The sequence below is a fragment of the Lycorma delicatula genome, chromosome 7, assembly GCF_047948215.1.
Source record: "Lycorma delicatula isolate Av1 chromosome 7, ASM4794821v1, whole genome shotgun sequence".
Classification (NCBI taxonomy): Eukaryota; Metazoa; Arthropoda; class Insecta; order Hemiptera; family Fulgoridae; genus Lycorma; species Lycorma delicatula.
In genome coordinates, this window is record NC_134461.1 from 83,523,732 (window position 1) to 83,541,605 (window position 17,874).

Here is a 17,874-nt window from a genome sequence, read left to right on the forward strand (position 1 = left end):
TACTACTACTACTACTACTCATAGACAAAATATAAATAATAGATTGATTACATTTTTTAAATAGCTACATAAAATATTTATGTTTTTTAAAAAGTTACGTTTTTGATAAAATTTTCAAAATCATTGATTTTTTGTTATTTTTTTCTATACTTAGCAAGGAATTTAGATAGCTTCTCTGATTAAGGTTTGAAAAGACTATGAAAATGTAAATTTGTTCATTTTTGAACTGTTAGAGTTTATTATTTATTAAATTAAAAAAAATTATATATATATATATATATATATATATATATATATATATATATATATGTATTCAAATATTATATATACAAGTGCATCATTAAAAGTATTTAAAAAAATAAATTATATCTACCAGATATTGTTAGAATAAAAAGGTTAGAACAGTCACCTTACCGTAGTGGTCCCAGAACTGTAAATCCAGTAGTTTTTAAGACATCTGACATAAAACACAGAATTTGGTGTCGAAAAACAAGATTTTGTAGTTTTTTTGTAGTAGTGTAGCTTTGTTAGATGACTAATAAATTTGGAAGATTTAACAACAAAACTTGCAGAAAATTTAATTCTTGTAAAATTAATATAAAACAGCCAACCAATAAAAAGTAAATAAAAACTTTTTAAAATTGGTTTTTTATTGAAGCAAAACAGATGAAAAATAGACAAAAAAATTGTATTATTTCTGTATCTAATAAACATTATTCTTAATATAGAAAACAAAAAAATAAAATATATAAAAAGATAAATGGTAACAGAATAATAAACCTCAGTTACAGTTAATGAAATTTCCTCCTTCACAGTGTACAGAATGGCTGGGAATAGTTTTTAAGACATCTGACATAAAACACAGAATTTGGTGTCGAAAAACAAGATTTTGTAGTTTTTTGTAGTAGTGTAGCTTTGTTAGATGACTAATAAATTTGGAAGATTTAACAACAAAACTTGCAGAAAATTTAATTCTTGTAAAATTAATATAAAACAGCCAACCAATAAAAAGTAAATAAAAACTTTTTAAAATTGGTTTTTTATTGAAGCAAAACAGATGAAAAATAGACAAAAAAATTGTATTATTTCTGTATCTAATAAACATTATTCTTAATATAGAAAACAAAAAAATAAAATATATAAAAAGATAAATGGTAACAGAATAATAAACCTCAGTTACAGTTAATGAAATTTCCTCCTTCACAGTGTACAGAATGGCTGGGAAGACACCATACCCCCTAAAGTTAAAACTAAAAATTTGTAATGAGTTATAAATGACAAATGCGATATAGTAATGAATTATTTTATTTACACACTTTATACATAACATTAATTTTAATGGTTCATTGGGTCTGTGTGTTTACCCTCATGTTGCACATACAATTCTATATGTCACTACATCCTCTGTGACTTGCGATGGAGCATTTCTGGTGTTATGTTACGGAAGGTGTCCCTCACATTGTCTTGTAATTCTTCATTTGTGTTGTAGCGACGTGCAGATATGTATGCCTTCATAATTCCCCATAATGAATTGTGTGGTGTGGTGAGATCAGGACATTGTGGTGACCATGATAACAAAGCTGGTGATACTGGAGTACCATGGTCAATCCAACTTCCTGGAATTTTTTCATTCAGAAACGTGCAAACTGATAAAGCAAATTGTGCAGGTCCTCCATCCTGCTGCAACCATTCTCGTTCCATGAGATCCTTCTCTTGAAGTTGTGGTATTAACCATGCCTCCAACATCTCTAAATAGGTTTGTGCAATCACTGGCCTGTCAAAAAAATAAGGACCAAACAAATGATGAGCTATCATTCCAGTTCATATCATGAAGTGCGTTGGATTTCTTTCCAACTCTTGTCGCATAGTAAGGATTTTCTTTCACCCAAAATAACACATTTTTGGTATATGAACTGCAATAGATTGCACATCCATCAGTAAAAAGCACCTTTCCATGGTGCACTGCAATGGGGAATTTTTCTTATAAAGCCCAGCAGGATGCAGTGCGTGTTCTGTCTGCATTTGACAGTTCATTGATGAACATCAGATGAAATGACGTAATTTTCAACTCCTTTATCATATTGTCTTGCATTGTTATCCACGATAAACGAAGTTCAGCTGACCATATAAAAGTTTATTTCATATGGGATTATTCAATGGAAACTGCAACAGCAGTACCTGTTTCTAACTGCGTTAACTTTCATCCACTTCGCGGCCTATCTTTAACACTACCTAATTCAAACACATGTTTTTCCTAAGCCAACATTGTTGCTTTTGATGTTGGTGGCTTATTAAAGCATAGCCGAAACATATCACTAATTAGCTTTATTGTTTGGTTCATATGAACCCATACACTTGTCACTAACCGCTCTGTAACTACTCGTGTCAGCCACTTTAGCACTAGTGTCTTTTACTCAGAGTGAGTGACATTGTAAATCACTGTTACCAATTGACCCTAACGAAAATACTGTATGTTCTAAATACATATCCTAACTCATATTTTTCATTAACTTTAGGGATACAGTGACTTCCCGGCCACTCTGTATACAGCACTCCACCCTATTGTAAAATATCTCCATTGGCTTTTTGTACATCTCAGGATAATTTTGTATAAATTAGGAAAGGAAGCGAGTGTCAACCGATGATCTCGTTGAGCGAGTGGATGAGGCAATTCGAGAAAATCGTCGGTTCACAATTTCTGTATTGAGTGATTTGTTTCCTGAAATAGCATTTTGTATTTTTATGCCAATCGCAGTTTAAGAGATTGGTATTCAAGTGATTTCTAGTTACTAAAGAAAAATGTGGTGTTGCACTATAATGCTGGAAAATCATTTGCAATCTAGTTTGTAAAAAGGTACACTATCTAAAACAGCCAGCAAGTTATTTTTCAAGAAATGAACGTATGCGTCTCCTGTAAGGTTTTCATTGAAAACAAATAGTTCCACAATTTTGTCATAAATAATGCCACACCAAATATTAATGTAAAATCTGTGTTGGAAACTAGTTTCCACAGTATCAGCATGTGGATTGCCTTTACTCCATAAATGACTATTTTTAGAATTGAAGACTTTGTTTCTTATAAAAGTGGCTTCATCAGTAAATAAAATTGAATTTACCGTATCAGCATTGTTAGAAGCCAATGCCAGTTTAATCACTGGGAGTAATCTGCTGGCCGCAAATTTTGAACCTTCTGCAGGATGAAAGGATAAAGATTATCTTTTGGTAGGATGTGTCACACTTTGTTTTTTGACAAACCAGTGTGTCATGAAATTCACCTATTATTTAGTGCCTGGGCTACACTGAATTTTCTAAATCACATGATGTTCATCATTAATACAATGATTTACTTGGTGTTCAACAGAAAACGAATACATTGGAAGAGTATGAACCTTTCTTTCGTAAATGCTGATACACCAAAGAATGTTTATTAGGTACAGAATGAGTAACATGATTTTCTTTCTATTTTTCATTTGTTTTGCTTCAATAAAAAACTGATTTTTAAAAGTTTCTATTCACTTTTTATTGGCTGTTTTACATTAATTTTCTTAGAATTAAATTCTCTACAAATTTTGTTACTAAATCTTCTGCATTTATTAGTCATTTAACAAAGCTATTGTGTACTACAAACCTAAAAAAAACTTGTGTTTCAACATCAAATTTTGTGTTTTATATACAGTTGTGGGAACTGTTTTATCCTTTTTCCCAGCTCAGATTACATAACAAACTACCAACTTTACTTCTTAATTAGGAGCCCAAAAATTACAGTAGGGCTTGTTTTTATTAGAGCTGAAATCCAGAAAATTTGCTGGCTGTAACTCAAAAACAAAGCATTTTCAGACCTATGTTTTATGAACCTTTTTATTATTTTCAACAGTAGAAAAGATCATGATGTATCTTTGTCGGACACCTGTTTATATTTTAATGAAAAATTTCCTTTGAAATCTTACATTGATTGTAAATGTTCACCTGCATTATTAAACTTTTATATAAATGCTAACTGGGGTTTTTTTTTAATATTTGTCACCAAACTTTTTTTGCGGAATAAATATATCACAATAGTTATGTGCTTGTTATTTTTCAGCTGTTATTAAAATGGAAACAATTGTTATAAAATCTGTTTGCATGCAAATAAAAGCATATGAAAATTAAACCTGCATTTAAAAATTAAACTAACAATTTAAAATATTTATTAATGAACTTAATGTAAGAATATTCAGTTTTTTCTTTACTAAAAACAAAAAATAAATATTACTGTATGCATGCAAGAATGTAAAGAAAAACAGTGTGATTAAAAACAGTTGTGTGTTGACATCGTCATATTTTTTAAACTATTACAAGCTGGTAGCACATATCAGAGACTTAAAAGTCTCTGAAAAACTATAGTCAAATTAAGCTATAAAAAAAGAAAGAAAATTAGCAGCCTTGAACTAGTCAAATTGAGTACTCAAGGATGATTTTGTCAGCAAAACTTAAGTTAAATAAATCAGTGAAAAAATTAATTAACATGCACAAAATAGCATTCCCCATCACGGCTTCGTTGGCATTCTTTGTTTATATGATGGCTATTTTTAAGTAAGGTATATTTTTTAATACAAGCAAAACTAGTTAAAATATTGTCAACAACATTTTTTTATTTCATTCTTTACACTGTATGCAGCTTTTCTACGTAATTACCTTGTTTGTTTAAACATTTGTCATAGTATTTTACTAAATTGTTTGTCAACATCATAAAAATCAACCACCTGTGCAGACAACCAGTCCTCAACCATTGTTTTCACTTCTTCATCGGTGTCAAATCGCTGATCGTCAAGAAACCCCTGGTAGCAGAACAAGTGGTAATCGCTAGGCACAAGGTCTGGACTGTATGATGGTTGGTCTATTTGCTTCCATTCAAAAGATATGATAAACTCTAGAGTTTGAGCAGCAGAAGGAGGTCATGGAGCATCATTATGGACATTGTCCCGTTCATCCTTGAGCAGTCTTACCCATTTACGCACTTTATCATTCATTGAATTAGGCCTGTAAACCTCACATATCTGATGACGAATATGAAATTAAGATTATATACTCTTAGGAAAAGCCTCAATAGAAAGATTTTTAAAAAAGTCTGTACCACCTGTATATACATATTTAGAAAATTAAAAGTGTGTTTGTTTTCCTAAAAAGAATAGTTGTTTATTCTAAAAAAAAAAAAAAAAAATATGGTTTCATATAACTCAATACAATACTTATGAGAAAGGACCTTATGCCAAAGTTCCATTGCCACTTTTAATAAATTACCAAACCATTGAAAAATCCTTTCAATCAGTTTATTTAAAATACAATTAAAGTTTTTTTTTTTACAGAAACAATATTATCCTGCCTTTGAATCTTTAAGTAATACTAACAAAAAAAGTTATAAAACCCTGAGTTACTGCATATCCATTGAACTTCACATAGATATGTGCTCAAATAATTTACATTTATGTCTTTTGAATTGTAAATTATTGTATAGCTATCTTTTTGAGTTAGCATCGTCATGTATTAACCTTAACATTATTTTATATATTTTTATACTTCAAATAATAAATATGGACTTTAATCATATCTATTTTTATCTTATAATTAATTGTAAATTGGTGATGCTGCTCTGATCAAGGTTTTACTATGGTTTCCGTTGATCTATCCAGGTAAATGCTGGGGTAGTTTTTACACTTTTTTATTGGTAGATTAATATATCTACCCTGATGTGATCTGTGTAGTGTCGTATTTATTTATTACTTCCGAATCAGAAGAATAAAAGATTTATTTATTTAGGCTCAACTAACTCATACATTTAACTCTCATTCCTAAAATTTTAATACCATGAATATGAAAATGTCAGTGTAGAATAAAAAATATTTCTGAAGAATACAATAACTGTAAAATATGAGGTATGGATGTACTTGTTGATTGTAAATTTTACCAAGTAATTATTTGTTTTAATACATGTTTCCAATCTACAAACAAGGGTGTAAATGTTTTGTGAAAAAAAAAGAATTTATATACATCAATTATGATTGTTTTTAAGTAATGGTTGCAATAATAATTAATGTTATAGTTGCAGTATGGATGAGGTAGATGATAGAGGAGTCACTGATACAACTGGGGGAGTCAGTAGCTGTTCTAGTGAACTGGTTGTTATGTCAGAGGTTACTGATAAAAATAAAACTGATATTACAGCTGAAGAAGTAAGTAAAACCTTACCACCATTACCTTTATCAGTACTGACTTCAGCTGCTGCCACAGTGCCATCAGCTGTTACTTCTAGTATCAGTTGCAGTATAGCACCTGCTACAATTGAAGCTGTTACCGTGAGTTTTTTTCTTTAATACTTCAACAATCTGCGTATGTGCATAGCTGTCAATTTGGTTATGGTTATTTACATTAATAAAATTTAATTTTTCTTAGCTGTCAATTTTTCCAATCATTATTATTATTATTATTATTTTTTTTTTTTTTTAAATTGGGATAGACTGCTATGGTTATTTACATTAATAAAATTTAATTTATTCACATTTTGGTTGTAAATAATTAAAAAAAGAATGTTTTTTTGTTTTTATTATTTTATTCATGTAATTATTTAGATAAAATGCAGACAATTTTATAACTAGACTTTGTTATGTGCAATTTTTCTATATGATATCTTAAAAGGGTTGTGTTAATTGGAAAAAAAATATTAACTTTAGTTAAAGTGCAGTATTTTTTAGTTTGAAGTCGTCTATATTTGATAGAGGACATCAAATATAAGCAAGAATTTTATGTAGCTAGTTTATGAGTAAAGTGAGGAGTTATATATACTATTTCTTGATGTATCTTCTACTGCAATGACCTCCTCATTCAATCGTCACATCTCTTTACATGGGCTGAACAGATGATAGTATTATGTATTGATAATTATCAATAAATAGATTATAATCTATCTCATATGTGGCCAATCTTTTTCAATAAGATTGGCCACTCTTTGAGTGTTGAATCTTAAGAAAGTCACTTTCATAACCAAGTTTTTTCCACCCTCTACCCTTCCTTTATCTTTAGGCTTATGACTTCACTTATGTCTTGCATGATAATTTTCTTAACAGACTTATTATTATTTTAAATATTTTCCTAAATATCACATCAGTCAGCAACAAAAATGAATAGATTTAAATGAAAAACTTTTCTGTTCAAAATAACTTTTATTCAGATGGTTATGAATACACCTGAACTTATTTCATATTAGATATTTTTTAATTTAATTAGGTACTGTACAGATTTATGATGCTAATGTATTATTAATAAAAAAAATATATATATATAGATATGTTGATTTAACAATAATAAGTCAAAATATTTAATTTTATAATGAATTATTGACAGTTGAATATTAACATTGCTACTGTATTACAAAATATAATTATAAGTTGTAAAAAATGAATTCAGATGTGCACAATTATTACATATTTAAATTACAGTGAAATTAATAATTAATTAATTAAAAAATTATTTTTTCTACAAAATTGTTTTTAAGGAGCAGACTATTTTGAAAGAAAGAATACTACCTCTAATGAAGTTTTTTAATTTGCAAGGCCTTTACAATTTCATTTATATCTGGGTTGATTTTTGAAGAAGCCAACAATAACAAGTTTCTTAAATGAGAATCAGTTAGGTTTGATCGGAATGTATTTTTTATCTTATTTATTATTGTGAATAAATGTTCACAAACATATGTGGAGCCAAACCAACAACAAGATTTCAGAGCAAACTCATACAAATTTGGGAAATCGGTAGTTGAGAGAAATTTCCAAAATTAAATATATTTTTCACTATCTGGGATTGAAATTACTTCCATAAATTTATTTTTTAATTGAGCTGAAGATCAGTTATTTTTGTTTGAATTTAGAAGGTTATTAGCACAATTCTTAAATATCAATAGAAAAGGGGTTTTAAAAGTTAAACATTTTTATTATCCTATTAGAAATCATTAAATCTTGTTTCAAATGAGACTTTTAATTTATAAATTAAGTTTTTATACCTATCATAATGTCGTTATGAAGGTCGTTATGTCTGATCGCTAACTGATCGCTAACTGTATCATTCATTTAAATTTATCAGTCTTTTTTTATTAAAATCATTTAAAAAAATAGAAAGTTTAACTATAAAAGAAGATATAGAACTAAATAACATTGGAAACAAGCAATCTTAACCATATACTTTTACATTTAAATTGTTATCTGTAAGAAACGCTAGATCTCACAATCAATCTTCATTTTTTAAAAGCAAGCAGTCATTGTGCAGTTCACCTCTTTCTTCCAAAAAATATGACATCTATTGAAAGCCAGCATACATTACAATACAGGATTAATTCACTAACTTCTTCCATCTTTTTGAGAAACAATCAACAAAATTCTAGGTGATTAAGCATGCGTGAATCCAGTTTATACACTGAACTACCAGATCAAGAACATTACATAAATTCATACCTTTAGCGCAAAGTGCCTTTCTATGCAGTGTGCAGTGATACTTAAAAATGTCTTTTTCAAGTAATGAAAACAACTTTTATTTTTACCAAACTTTTATTTTTTTTTGCTGGGACTCTATCCGTGCATATGCTATCTAATTTATCCCATTGTAAGTTATTGTTCTCAATGACTGATTTTATTTCATTAAAGATGTCTTCACGTATTGTTATTAATAACTGCATGTCTAAAAGTTCTTCAATAACATCAAAATTTTCATTGATACAGCACACAAAAAATACTTAATTAAGTAGTGTCAGTATTATCAACAGCTAAAGAAAAATATTTACACGAGGCTAATACAGACACAATTTTTTGTAATAATGTTCACAGCCAGGTCATGTATGCAACACATCATATTTCGCGAAAGGGCAATTTGTTCCACCAGTTTTTTTTTAATTTTCACATTGGAAGCCTAATTAACAAAGATTTTCAGACTAGGTTAGATCATTTCTTTCCCATCAGAGTAAGGCTACTTTTTTTGTGCTAGAAATAAAGAAATTTCATAAGAAGCTTTGACTGTTGATGTTAATTTTTTTTTAAAAACTATTTGTTGCTTATTAAGGATTTCTTTTATTTTTGGTAATGAATTCCATCCTCAAGATGAACAGAAGAATACGTTTCATTAAAATTGCCATTTCACGTAGAATGTCATTTCATGTCATTTGCACCAGAGTGTTGTATGTGCAATGACATATTATCTATATTCATAATTATTATAAAATGAAATCAGTGACAAAAGCGCAGCATGTCTGTAGATTGCAGTTCAATGTTTATCAACAGGTTGTATATCATCTCAGAATGTAGTTATTAGCTTGAGTGAAATAATTTGAATAAGCTGGTGGTGTGTTCAACATGAACCATGGAGCTCCACAAACAGTATAAACCCCCAGAGAACCTGTAGAGAGTGAGGAAAGCTTTTGAACATTGCCCTTCAAACTCATCATGCCACTCTCGAATTTTAGGACTTAGTAGAAAAAGTTTATTTCTTATGCTCAAAGAGGTAAAATTTCACCCTTAACTACAAGTTGTGAAAAACCTTTCTCCTCAGATAGGAAAGAAGTTTTTTCTATGCTGCCATGAACTTTTTGCCATGGGAAAACCCAGATCATAAATAATTTGCTAATGACAATGAAGTCAATTTTCGTATTTTAGGGTTCATAAAGAGACAGAATCTGTGATACTGGTCATTGGTGAACCCTAATGAACAACGTGAAATGTCATTAAATTCCTAAAGTGACAGTTTGGTATGGAGTTTTCAGGAATTTGCAGTATGTGTAATCGGACCTGTTTCTCTTTGAAAACGTAATTATGTAAGAAGACTGTTATACCTTGGTTACAATGGCTTGGCATTGATTACAAAGCCTTTCATTTGCAGTAGGATAGAACAACAGCCCACACCACACGAAACAGTATGACTGTTTCCAAAGTATTCAAAACTGCCGCCTCACATTTTGGCAATATTTGCTTGCTTAGCATGCTCAATTTCTGAGTTTGGGGTCCAGAGCTTTCTGTGTGGGTTCTTGAAAGACTGTGTGTTGTGGAATGTCACTACTATTAAAGAACACAATTATTGTTGACAAGGTTGCAGCTATTGATGAGGATCTATGGAAGTACATGTACACCAGCTTGCAGACATGATTCCAAACATATATTGTGTAAACAAAGGTCATATGTTTACAATTGTATGACTAAAGTAAAGCAACTTTGCATTATCTTAAAGGTCTATCTTCACTAACAGATGGGAATTTTTTTAATAACTGCCCCATATCCTATGCATACTTATTGTTTTATTACATATTTGAATGCAAAATGATTCAAAATGCTGATCCAAAATGTCCAGTTTCATAGATTTTGTCAATAAGTTTTCATCATTACATATATAATTTATAAATTTTTTTAAAATGTCTGTATCCAATACCTAATCAATTGAGAGGTTAGGCATAACTTCATATTTATTTTTATTATCATGTGCTTGCACTTAAAATATTTTCAACAAATTTGCTTAACACATACAAACACAAAAGTAGTTTATCATGGGACACCATAATCAAATTAAGTTTGGTAAACATAAATATAGGTTGGTGAAACTCAAATTCCTACCGATAATATAAAAAAATTGAACTAAAATTAATAACTTGCTTATAGAAGGTTAGAAAATAAGAATTATCTTTTTTCAGATATATCCTTACAACAGAATAATAATGATGTAGTTTTCTACAACAGATAATATTATAACATAATGCTATAATAATGTTATCTGTTGTAGATGACTTAAAACTAGTGATTAATCTTTGAAGATAGGCAATGCATGTTGCAAGTTTACAGTGATGAATAAGTTTTTTTCAACATTGGTAGACAAAACATCTCATGCGACAGAAGTAAAAAATGTGTGTGTTTTCATTGCTGATACTGCTCAGTAACTGGAATGAATACATTTCATTGTATTCATGTCACGATATTCTTACCAGAAACTTGGAGGTGCGTTAGAACAGCAAACCTCATCCCCTAGATGAAGTCACAAGATCAAGTCAAAGAAATCATTCTATTATAGTCTGTCAATAGCTGTTAAATCAAGTCACCAATGTTACAAATTTTTCAGTAACATAACAGGTGTGAATCACGGGTTTATAGCTATAGTTTTGTAACCAAACTTCAGTTTTTATGTGGTTAGGTAAAGATTTATCAAGACCAGAAGAAAGTGTGTCAAGTTTGATCAGACGTAATTTCATTTTTATAGTTTCATTTTTTGATAGTAAAAGTCTTTCTCTACAAATATTTGCCTGAAGAACATAATGCCCTTCAAGATGTTATAATTTTAAAAAGACTTTTAAAATTATCAATAGGAAGACGGCTGAACTTTGGTGTTACAAATTATGGTTACTCCACCACAACGCACCCTCAAATTTACTTGTTATAATCCATAAATTTTGTTCACAAAAAAAGTAACTCACTATTTCATACTTTCCCAACTTACTCTAACTTTAACATCTTTTTTTATTTATAAATAAAGATCATTATGAAAAGGTCAGAGGTTGACCTTGTATATCAGTGGCAGCCTATGTACATTCATTTGACTTTTTTTTTACCAGAAATTATTTTTGATCTATAATATTTGATCTATCTATTCTACATTTTAATAAATATGCAATAAATACAACCTATAAATGAAAGAGCCTTTCCAAAACCTGAAGATTACAACTGCACATAGTTAAGTATGTTTAAACAATTTGCTTGATTTAAGAAAATTATTTAAGTCTAAATAATAACTATAGTTGTTCTATCCATACCATTTCCTATGCAGAAAAATTGCAGCAGATGTTATGCTTGTAATAAATGTGATCCTCCACAGGCCTGTTGAATATGGCAGTTGTATATGTCCGCTGAGGTCCCTGACAATCTATACAAAATGAGTTTATAAAGCAATAGTGGTTATTAAAGCCTTAATTATTGATATAGCTGCAAATACAGTTTAGTTACAATAACAATAAATAAATTTTAACTGTTTTAGTCATCATCGAGGCCAGATACACCATCCACTGAAGAAGATAATGAACCTGTTGCTAATTTGGTTAAAAGGCTGCCTCGGAAAACTAGCGATTCAATACCAAATAGTCCTATATCCAACACAACGTAAGTTAATATTTAATAATAATTAAATGTAACATAATTAATAGTTTAATTTACCACCTCTCTTTTTTCCTGTTTAGCCTCCGGTAACTACCGTTTAGATAATACTTCAGAGGATGAATGAGAATGATATGTATGAGTGTAGTCTTGTACATTCTCAGTTCGACTATTCCTGAGATGTGTGGTTAATTGAAACCCAACCACCGAAGAACACCGGTATCCATGATCTAGTATTCAAATCCGTGTAAAAATTTACCACCTATTGTTACTTTAATGTTACTTTACAATTACATTTGTCATATATACACATACATAACTTATGATTTAAAAAGAAATAAAAAATTTTTGGAATGAAAAACACATATGTGCCAAGCAATTATTGTACAGTAAGCTTGGATATGTATAATTTTATATATCATTCACCAGGTGTGCATTATGACAATATGATGGCAGTAAAAAAAAAAAAGTTGATATCTTGGTTCCACTAAAGACAAACAGTTTTTCACTCTGAAATTTGTTTTATTTACAATATTACTTTTCGTATACAATTTCAGTTAATAACAGGATGGAAAGAATTTCTATTAAAACAGGTTGAAATCTTGATCATCCATTTTTCAAGTATATGGTTGTCTATGTTGAAAATAGGTGTTGATTCATATAAATAAATTAAATCTTATGTAGTTGCGATTGTAATTATTTTTATTGTAGTTGTAAATAATATTCATATACATGTGAATCTTTATATGCAAGACATTGAAGGCCGCCCCTCGTGCGGCTCGTTGCCAATGCTCTCTCTATTCTCCTTGAACGCTTTATACCACTTGTAGAAGGTCACCTAGTTCATAACATGTTCACCATATATCGTAGTTAATAATTCATATGTTCTTTCCGAGTTTCACTAAAAATTTCATGTTACAACTCTTAACTTTTTATCCATGCTGAACATGGTAGGCGAATATCTAACACGTTACCGTCACATATGTCTCCTCATTGTGGACATATGTGACTATTACCAATCAACTTGAAACTGATTGTTATAGATGGCTAAAAGAATGGGTTGCATGATGATTTGCAGTATTACCACCCTTTGCAACACATTTTTCCTCAGGGTCGCTATTATCATTACTTTTTGAACAGCCCTCATATATCTTTATAAATTTATTTCTCTATATTAAATTTATATGATTATTTATAAAGTACTTCTCATTTAGAGTAAACATGTTATTCTTTGGTTTTTTTTTATTTACAGTGAGGATGGTGCAAGTTTACGAGCATGGAAAAAATCAATAATGTTAGTTTATAATAGGCTGGCTACTCATAAGTTTGCTTCTCTGTTTCTTAAACCAATTACTGATGAACAAGCTCATGGTTATCACAGTGTTATACATAGGTAATTTTGTCTAATATATAAAAAAATTTATGTGTTACTTTTGGACTGTACTGGTAAGATTGTATGATACTATGATATATTGTTTAACAAAACTCTGAGATGATTTTTGAAATTTTCTCCATTCTAAACACACTTACAAAATGGATGTGATTCTATCCTGTGACTGTTAACAAATTGTTGAAGTTTGTTACAAAATTGCCTGTAACAAATCATGTTTGTATTAAGGATATATGTATTTATATATGAACTTAGCCCTGATTTTATACCTCTTGAATCTCATCTAATTGCTAAACAGATAAAGCTCAAAACTTTGTACAATTATTTTTTTATCAAAGCAGCCATAAGATTCTATCTTAATAGCAAAAAAATAAACATCTTTTATTAATAAACTTTCAAACTAATATCGACAAGTTTAAGAAAGTTCAAAATGCAGACAGAAACCATTATTAAATAGCTAACAAAGAATGATTTAGCTCATTCTTATTATCTCTTTTAATTCTCACATGTGTTCAATTCATTTTTTGAACTACCAGCATGTAAATTGTGATATTTTTTGCCTTCTCAGATTATTTTTGAGAAGGACTTCCTACCTATAGCCCTGTCCTGTACAAAAAACTGAATGTAGTGAGCTTGAGACTAGATTTGTGTGCAAAATCTGACCACACTGGTTCCAGGCCATGTGCTGTATGGCAATTTTTTAAACCCCATCGATGTGGAAATGGTATGAAAAAATTTATTGTTTATAGCCGATTGATTGAAATTTGGTCTTGTGAGCATAATGTTGGCCCTTATTGCTTAGAACAAGTACAAAAAGTTACATTATCAAACCAAGGGTGAGCTTGCTCTCCCTTGTGGGGTGTAGCCTGTAGCCTCTGTAGTCAGCCCCAGACCAGATCCGCACCTGACAAAAATCCATTGTTCTCAAAAGAATCATATTAGAAGCCAGGAAAGGTTGATTTATGCATTTTTGCGTTGGACATGCTGAGTCTTTAATTCACAGCTGGAAACTGGGAATATTATTGCACTGGAGAAGCCTTATAGGTACGCTAAATTAATAACTTGCTTTGTTAATAACAATTTTTCCCACTGTTATTAACAAATTTTACCATAAGCACTGTTAATCCTTCCACTCTGTGGTTATCTATTCATTCATTTATTGAAGTTTCACCAGCAGTAAAGTTAACCTTTATAATTATTGTTATTACTTTGAATTACTTATTGATTCCTTTGAATCCTTAGTTGTTTCTTTATTCTAGGCCCTCAACAATTACCTTGTGTTCTTTACTGCATCGTGTATAAAATTCCATTAAGAGATTTTAGATTTAAATAAATGTTTAGTAAACTGTTAAGTTATCTATGGACATTAAGAAAAGGGGAAAAGAAGCTGGAGTTAATTTAAATATGAACTAGAAGGAGACTAAAGAAGTGTAAATGTATAGACAAAATAATAAAGGATTAAGAAGAGAAGGTCAGTTAGTGCAATTTAAAATAGTAAAGTTTAGTGGTCCAACATATCATTTGAGAAGGGTTGATTAAAAACAGTATTAGAAGGAATTGTAAAGATCAAAAAAATACTAAAAATTGTAGAAAATATGTCAGGAACTCAAAAGTTTAACCAAGAATAGAAAAGAGTGGAGAGATGATATGGTGAAGGGAGTTGCTCCTAGATAACATATGATATAGTGTATAAAAATAGTCTTTTTCTTTATGTAATTTAACTTTACAGTTATCTGATTCCATGTTACTCTGATACATGAAATCAGTGTGCTTAGATAAAGTAAAATTAATAAAAGTTATTATGTAGTTTTTTCATAAAAAAGTAATACACTTTTTAAATTATTAGTAAAGCCTGTTGATACCTAACTTTTACTGATGTTATTACAGCCAGTTTTAGTTACTTTTTAAAGCTACAGCATATTCTAGAAGAAAATTTTATTTTAGAAAAGTTATAGAGGTGAGCGTACTAATTTAAACTACAAGTCCTTGTATGCGACAAGAAAGAAGTATGAAATAAAACAAAATAATAAAAACAATCATTATCAACTTTTATAAGAAAAATTAAATAGAAAATAATTACAATTTACTTGTAGGTGTGATAATTTTCATATAAGTGATTTTTGAGGTAATACTTTGCAAGACTAGTGCCTCAGATCGTTTTGGGAGGATACTTTTAAACACTTGACTTTCACAATAATTAATTGTTCTTGGAAAACAGTGGAATCATCTTTATTTCTTGTTTGTTAATTATGTGTGTAAGTACAAAGTTTGATAAAAAAAATACACGGAATTTTAGTTTTTCTCAAATTTTTTTTATTCATCAATATTGATTTTATCACTTACAAATCACTTTATCCAATCTTTAAAGTGCCTCTGGAATGCAATTTTTGGTATGGTGTTTAGATCCTTCAGTGATTCTGTCTATCTTTTCAATGTTGGCAAAACATCATCCTTTCATGGTTTTTTCAGCTTGGTGAATAGGAAGCAGTTACAGGGCTCATGTCCAGTAGATACAGAGGCTGAGGCATCATGTCAGTGATGATTTTGACCAAAAATTCATGAAAAAGCAGTGAAGTGTGAGCAGTTTCATTATCATGGTGCAATTGCTATGAATTTTTTCAGCACAAATCCTCCAGGCGTTTTCTTCTGATTGCTTCACACAAATGGCGTAGAACTTCCAGGGTTAGTTCTCCTTATTGACCGTATGACACCTGGTGGCAAGAACTTTTGATAGACTAAGCCGTTGAAATCGAAGGCAAGTGACAGAGCCTTCACATTTGATCAAATTTTATGAGCTTCTTTTGGTCTTAGCTCTTCAGGAAGCTTCCATTGGGACAATTGGGCATTAGTTTTGACGTCATACTCATACACCCATGTTTCAACACCAGTTATGATGACCTGTTTGAGCAGTTCTGGATTGTCATTCACTTAATTCAGTAACTCCTGAGCAATGGTTCATTAAGCACTACCTGTGGTCAAAATTCAACAATTTTGGAATCGATTTTGCTGTCACATGTTTCATGCTCAAAACATCTGAAAAAATTGCTTGGCGCGATCCAAATGATATGCCAATATCATCAGCGACCTCTCTTAGTGATTCGGTGATTACTCATAATCATTTTTGACCGTCATCAGTTGATGTGCTGGACCATTCAGGGTGCTCGTCATCTTCAACATTTTCACGGCCCTCTTGAAAACATTTGTACTACGTGTAAATGCTTGTTTTATTCATAGAAGAATTACCAAAAATGACATTCAACTTTTTCAATGTGGTGCTGCACTTTATTCCATTCTTAAAAGAAAATTTGATGCAAATTCTTTGTTTCATTTTTTCCACAAGTTAAAAATCATTGACCATACCAAAACACATGCAACCTTTTCAACAGCCAACAATAAACAAAGCATCTAATAAGGCTACCAATGTAAATATATGTTAGGGGCAGTTGTACCAACACAATAAAAAATTGTAACAGTTAGACTTATACAGCATGGAAAATTTAAATATTCCGCATATTTTTTTATCAAATCTCGTGCACTAATACAACTAGAAGTAGAGTTATAAACTATTCTGTAATGTATATATCAGAATCTTCCAAATCAGTTTTTGCAGAAACTGTTTACTTTTGGATTGCATAAACACACATAACATTTATCTTTAGTTTTAGGAAATTTATTAAGTATTAAATATTGAAGGAATTTGATTTTAATCTGTTTTTTTTTTTTATAAAATAAAATTTTTTTTTATGAAAGTTATCTATAACTCTAGGGCTGTATGTAATCTTGTGACATATTTATTTCAGGCCGATGGATTTGTCAACAATAAAAAAGAACATAGAGTCAGGTATCCTGCGTACAACTGTTGAATTTCAAAGAGATATGTTGCTTATGTTTCAAAATGCAATTATGTATAATAGTTCCACCACTCTTGTTTATGAGAGAGCATCAGAAATGCAAAAGGAGTGTATACAGCATATGCAGGTATTATTTATTTATTTTTAACAAGAATGTTAATGTATTCTATGTATACAATTAATTAAAATTATTGGAAAAATGTATTTTTCTTCAGTCCTTCAAAAACGTTTTTAAATCTTTTTATGAATAATGGGAGCTTATTATTATCCTGTAGAGTAGAAGCAGTACTTTATATGCTCTCTTTTCAGTATATTTTACTTCCAGTTATTCTAGATTCTGTATCACCCCTTGTTATGCTTATTTGTAAGGTTGTTCCTGATAAATTTCTCAATGTGTGTTTTTTCTGATAAATGATAGTGTGTGTTTACAGTATACAGTATTAAGTGTAAGAACTCTGTAATACTTCTCTTTATAATAGTGATAAATATT

General features: G+C 30.0%; 1 protein-coding gene across 2 annotated transcripts in view; it reads left to right on the forward strand.

Annotated features, from left to right (window-relative positions):
• The window catches only part of Brd8 (Bromodomain containing 8), an 87,396-nt gene that overhangs the window by 56,104 nt on the left and 13,418 nt on the right, over positions 1-17,874 (forward strand). For both annotated transcript variants that reach the window (XM_075370898.1, XM_075370899.1), the window contains exons 13-16: positions 6,080-6,332; positions 12,028-12,149; positions 13,396-13,536; positions 17,334-17,511. In XM_075370898.1, the coding sequence (XP_075227013.1) occupies positions 6,080-6,332; positions 12,028-12,149; positions 13,396-13,536; positions 17,334-17,511 (694 nt within the window). The remainder of the gene's footprint in view (positions 1-6,079; positions 6,333-12,027; positions 12,150-13,395; positions 13,537-17,333; positions 17,512-17,874) is intronic.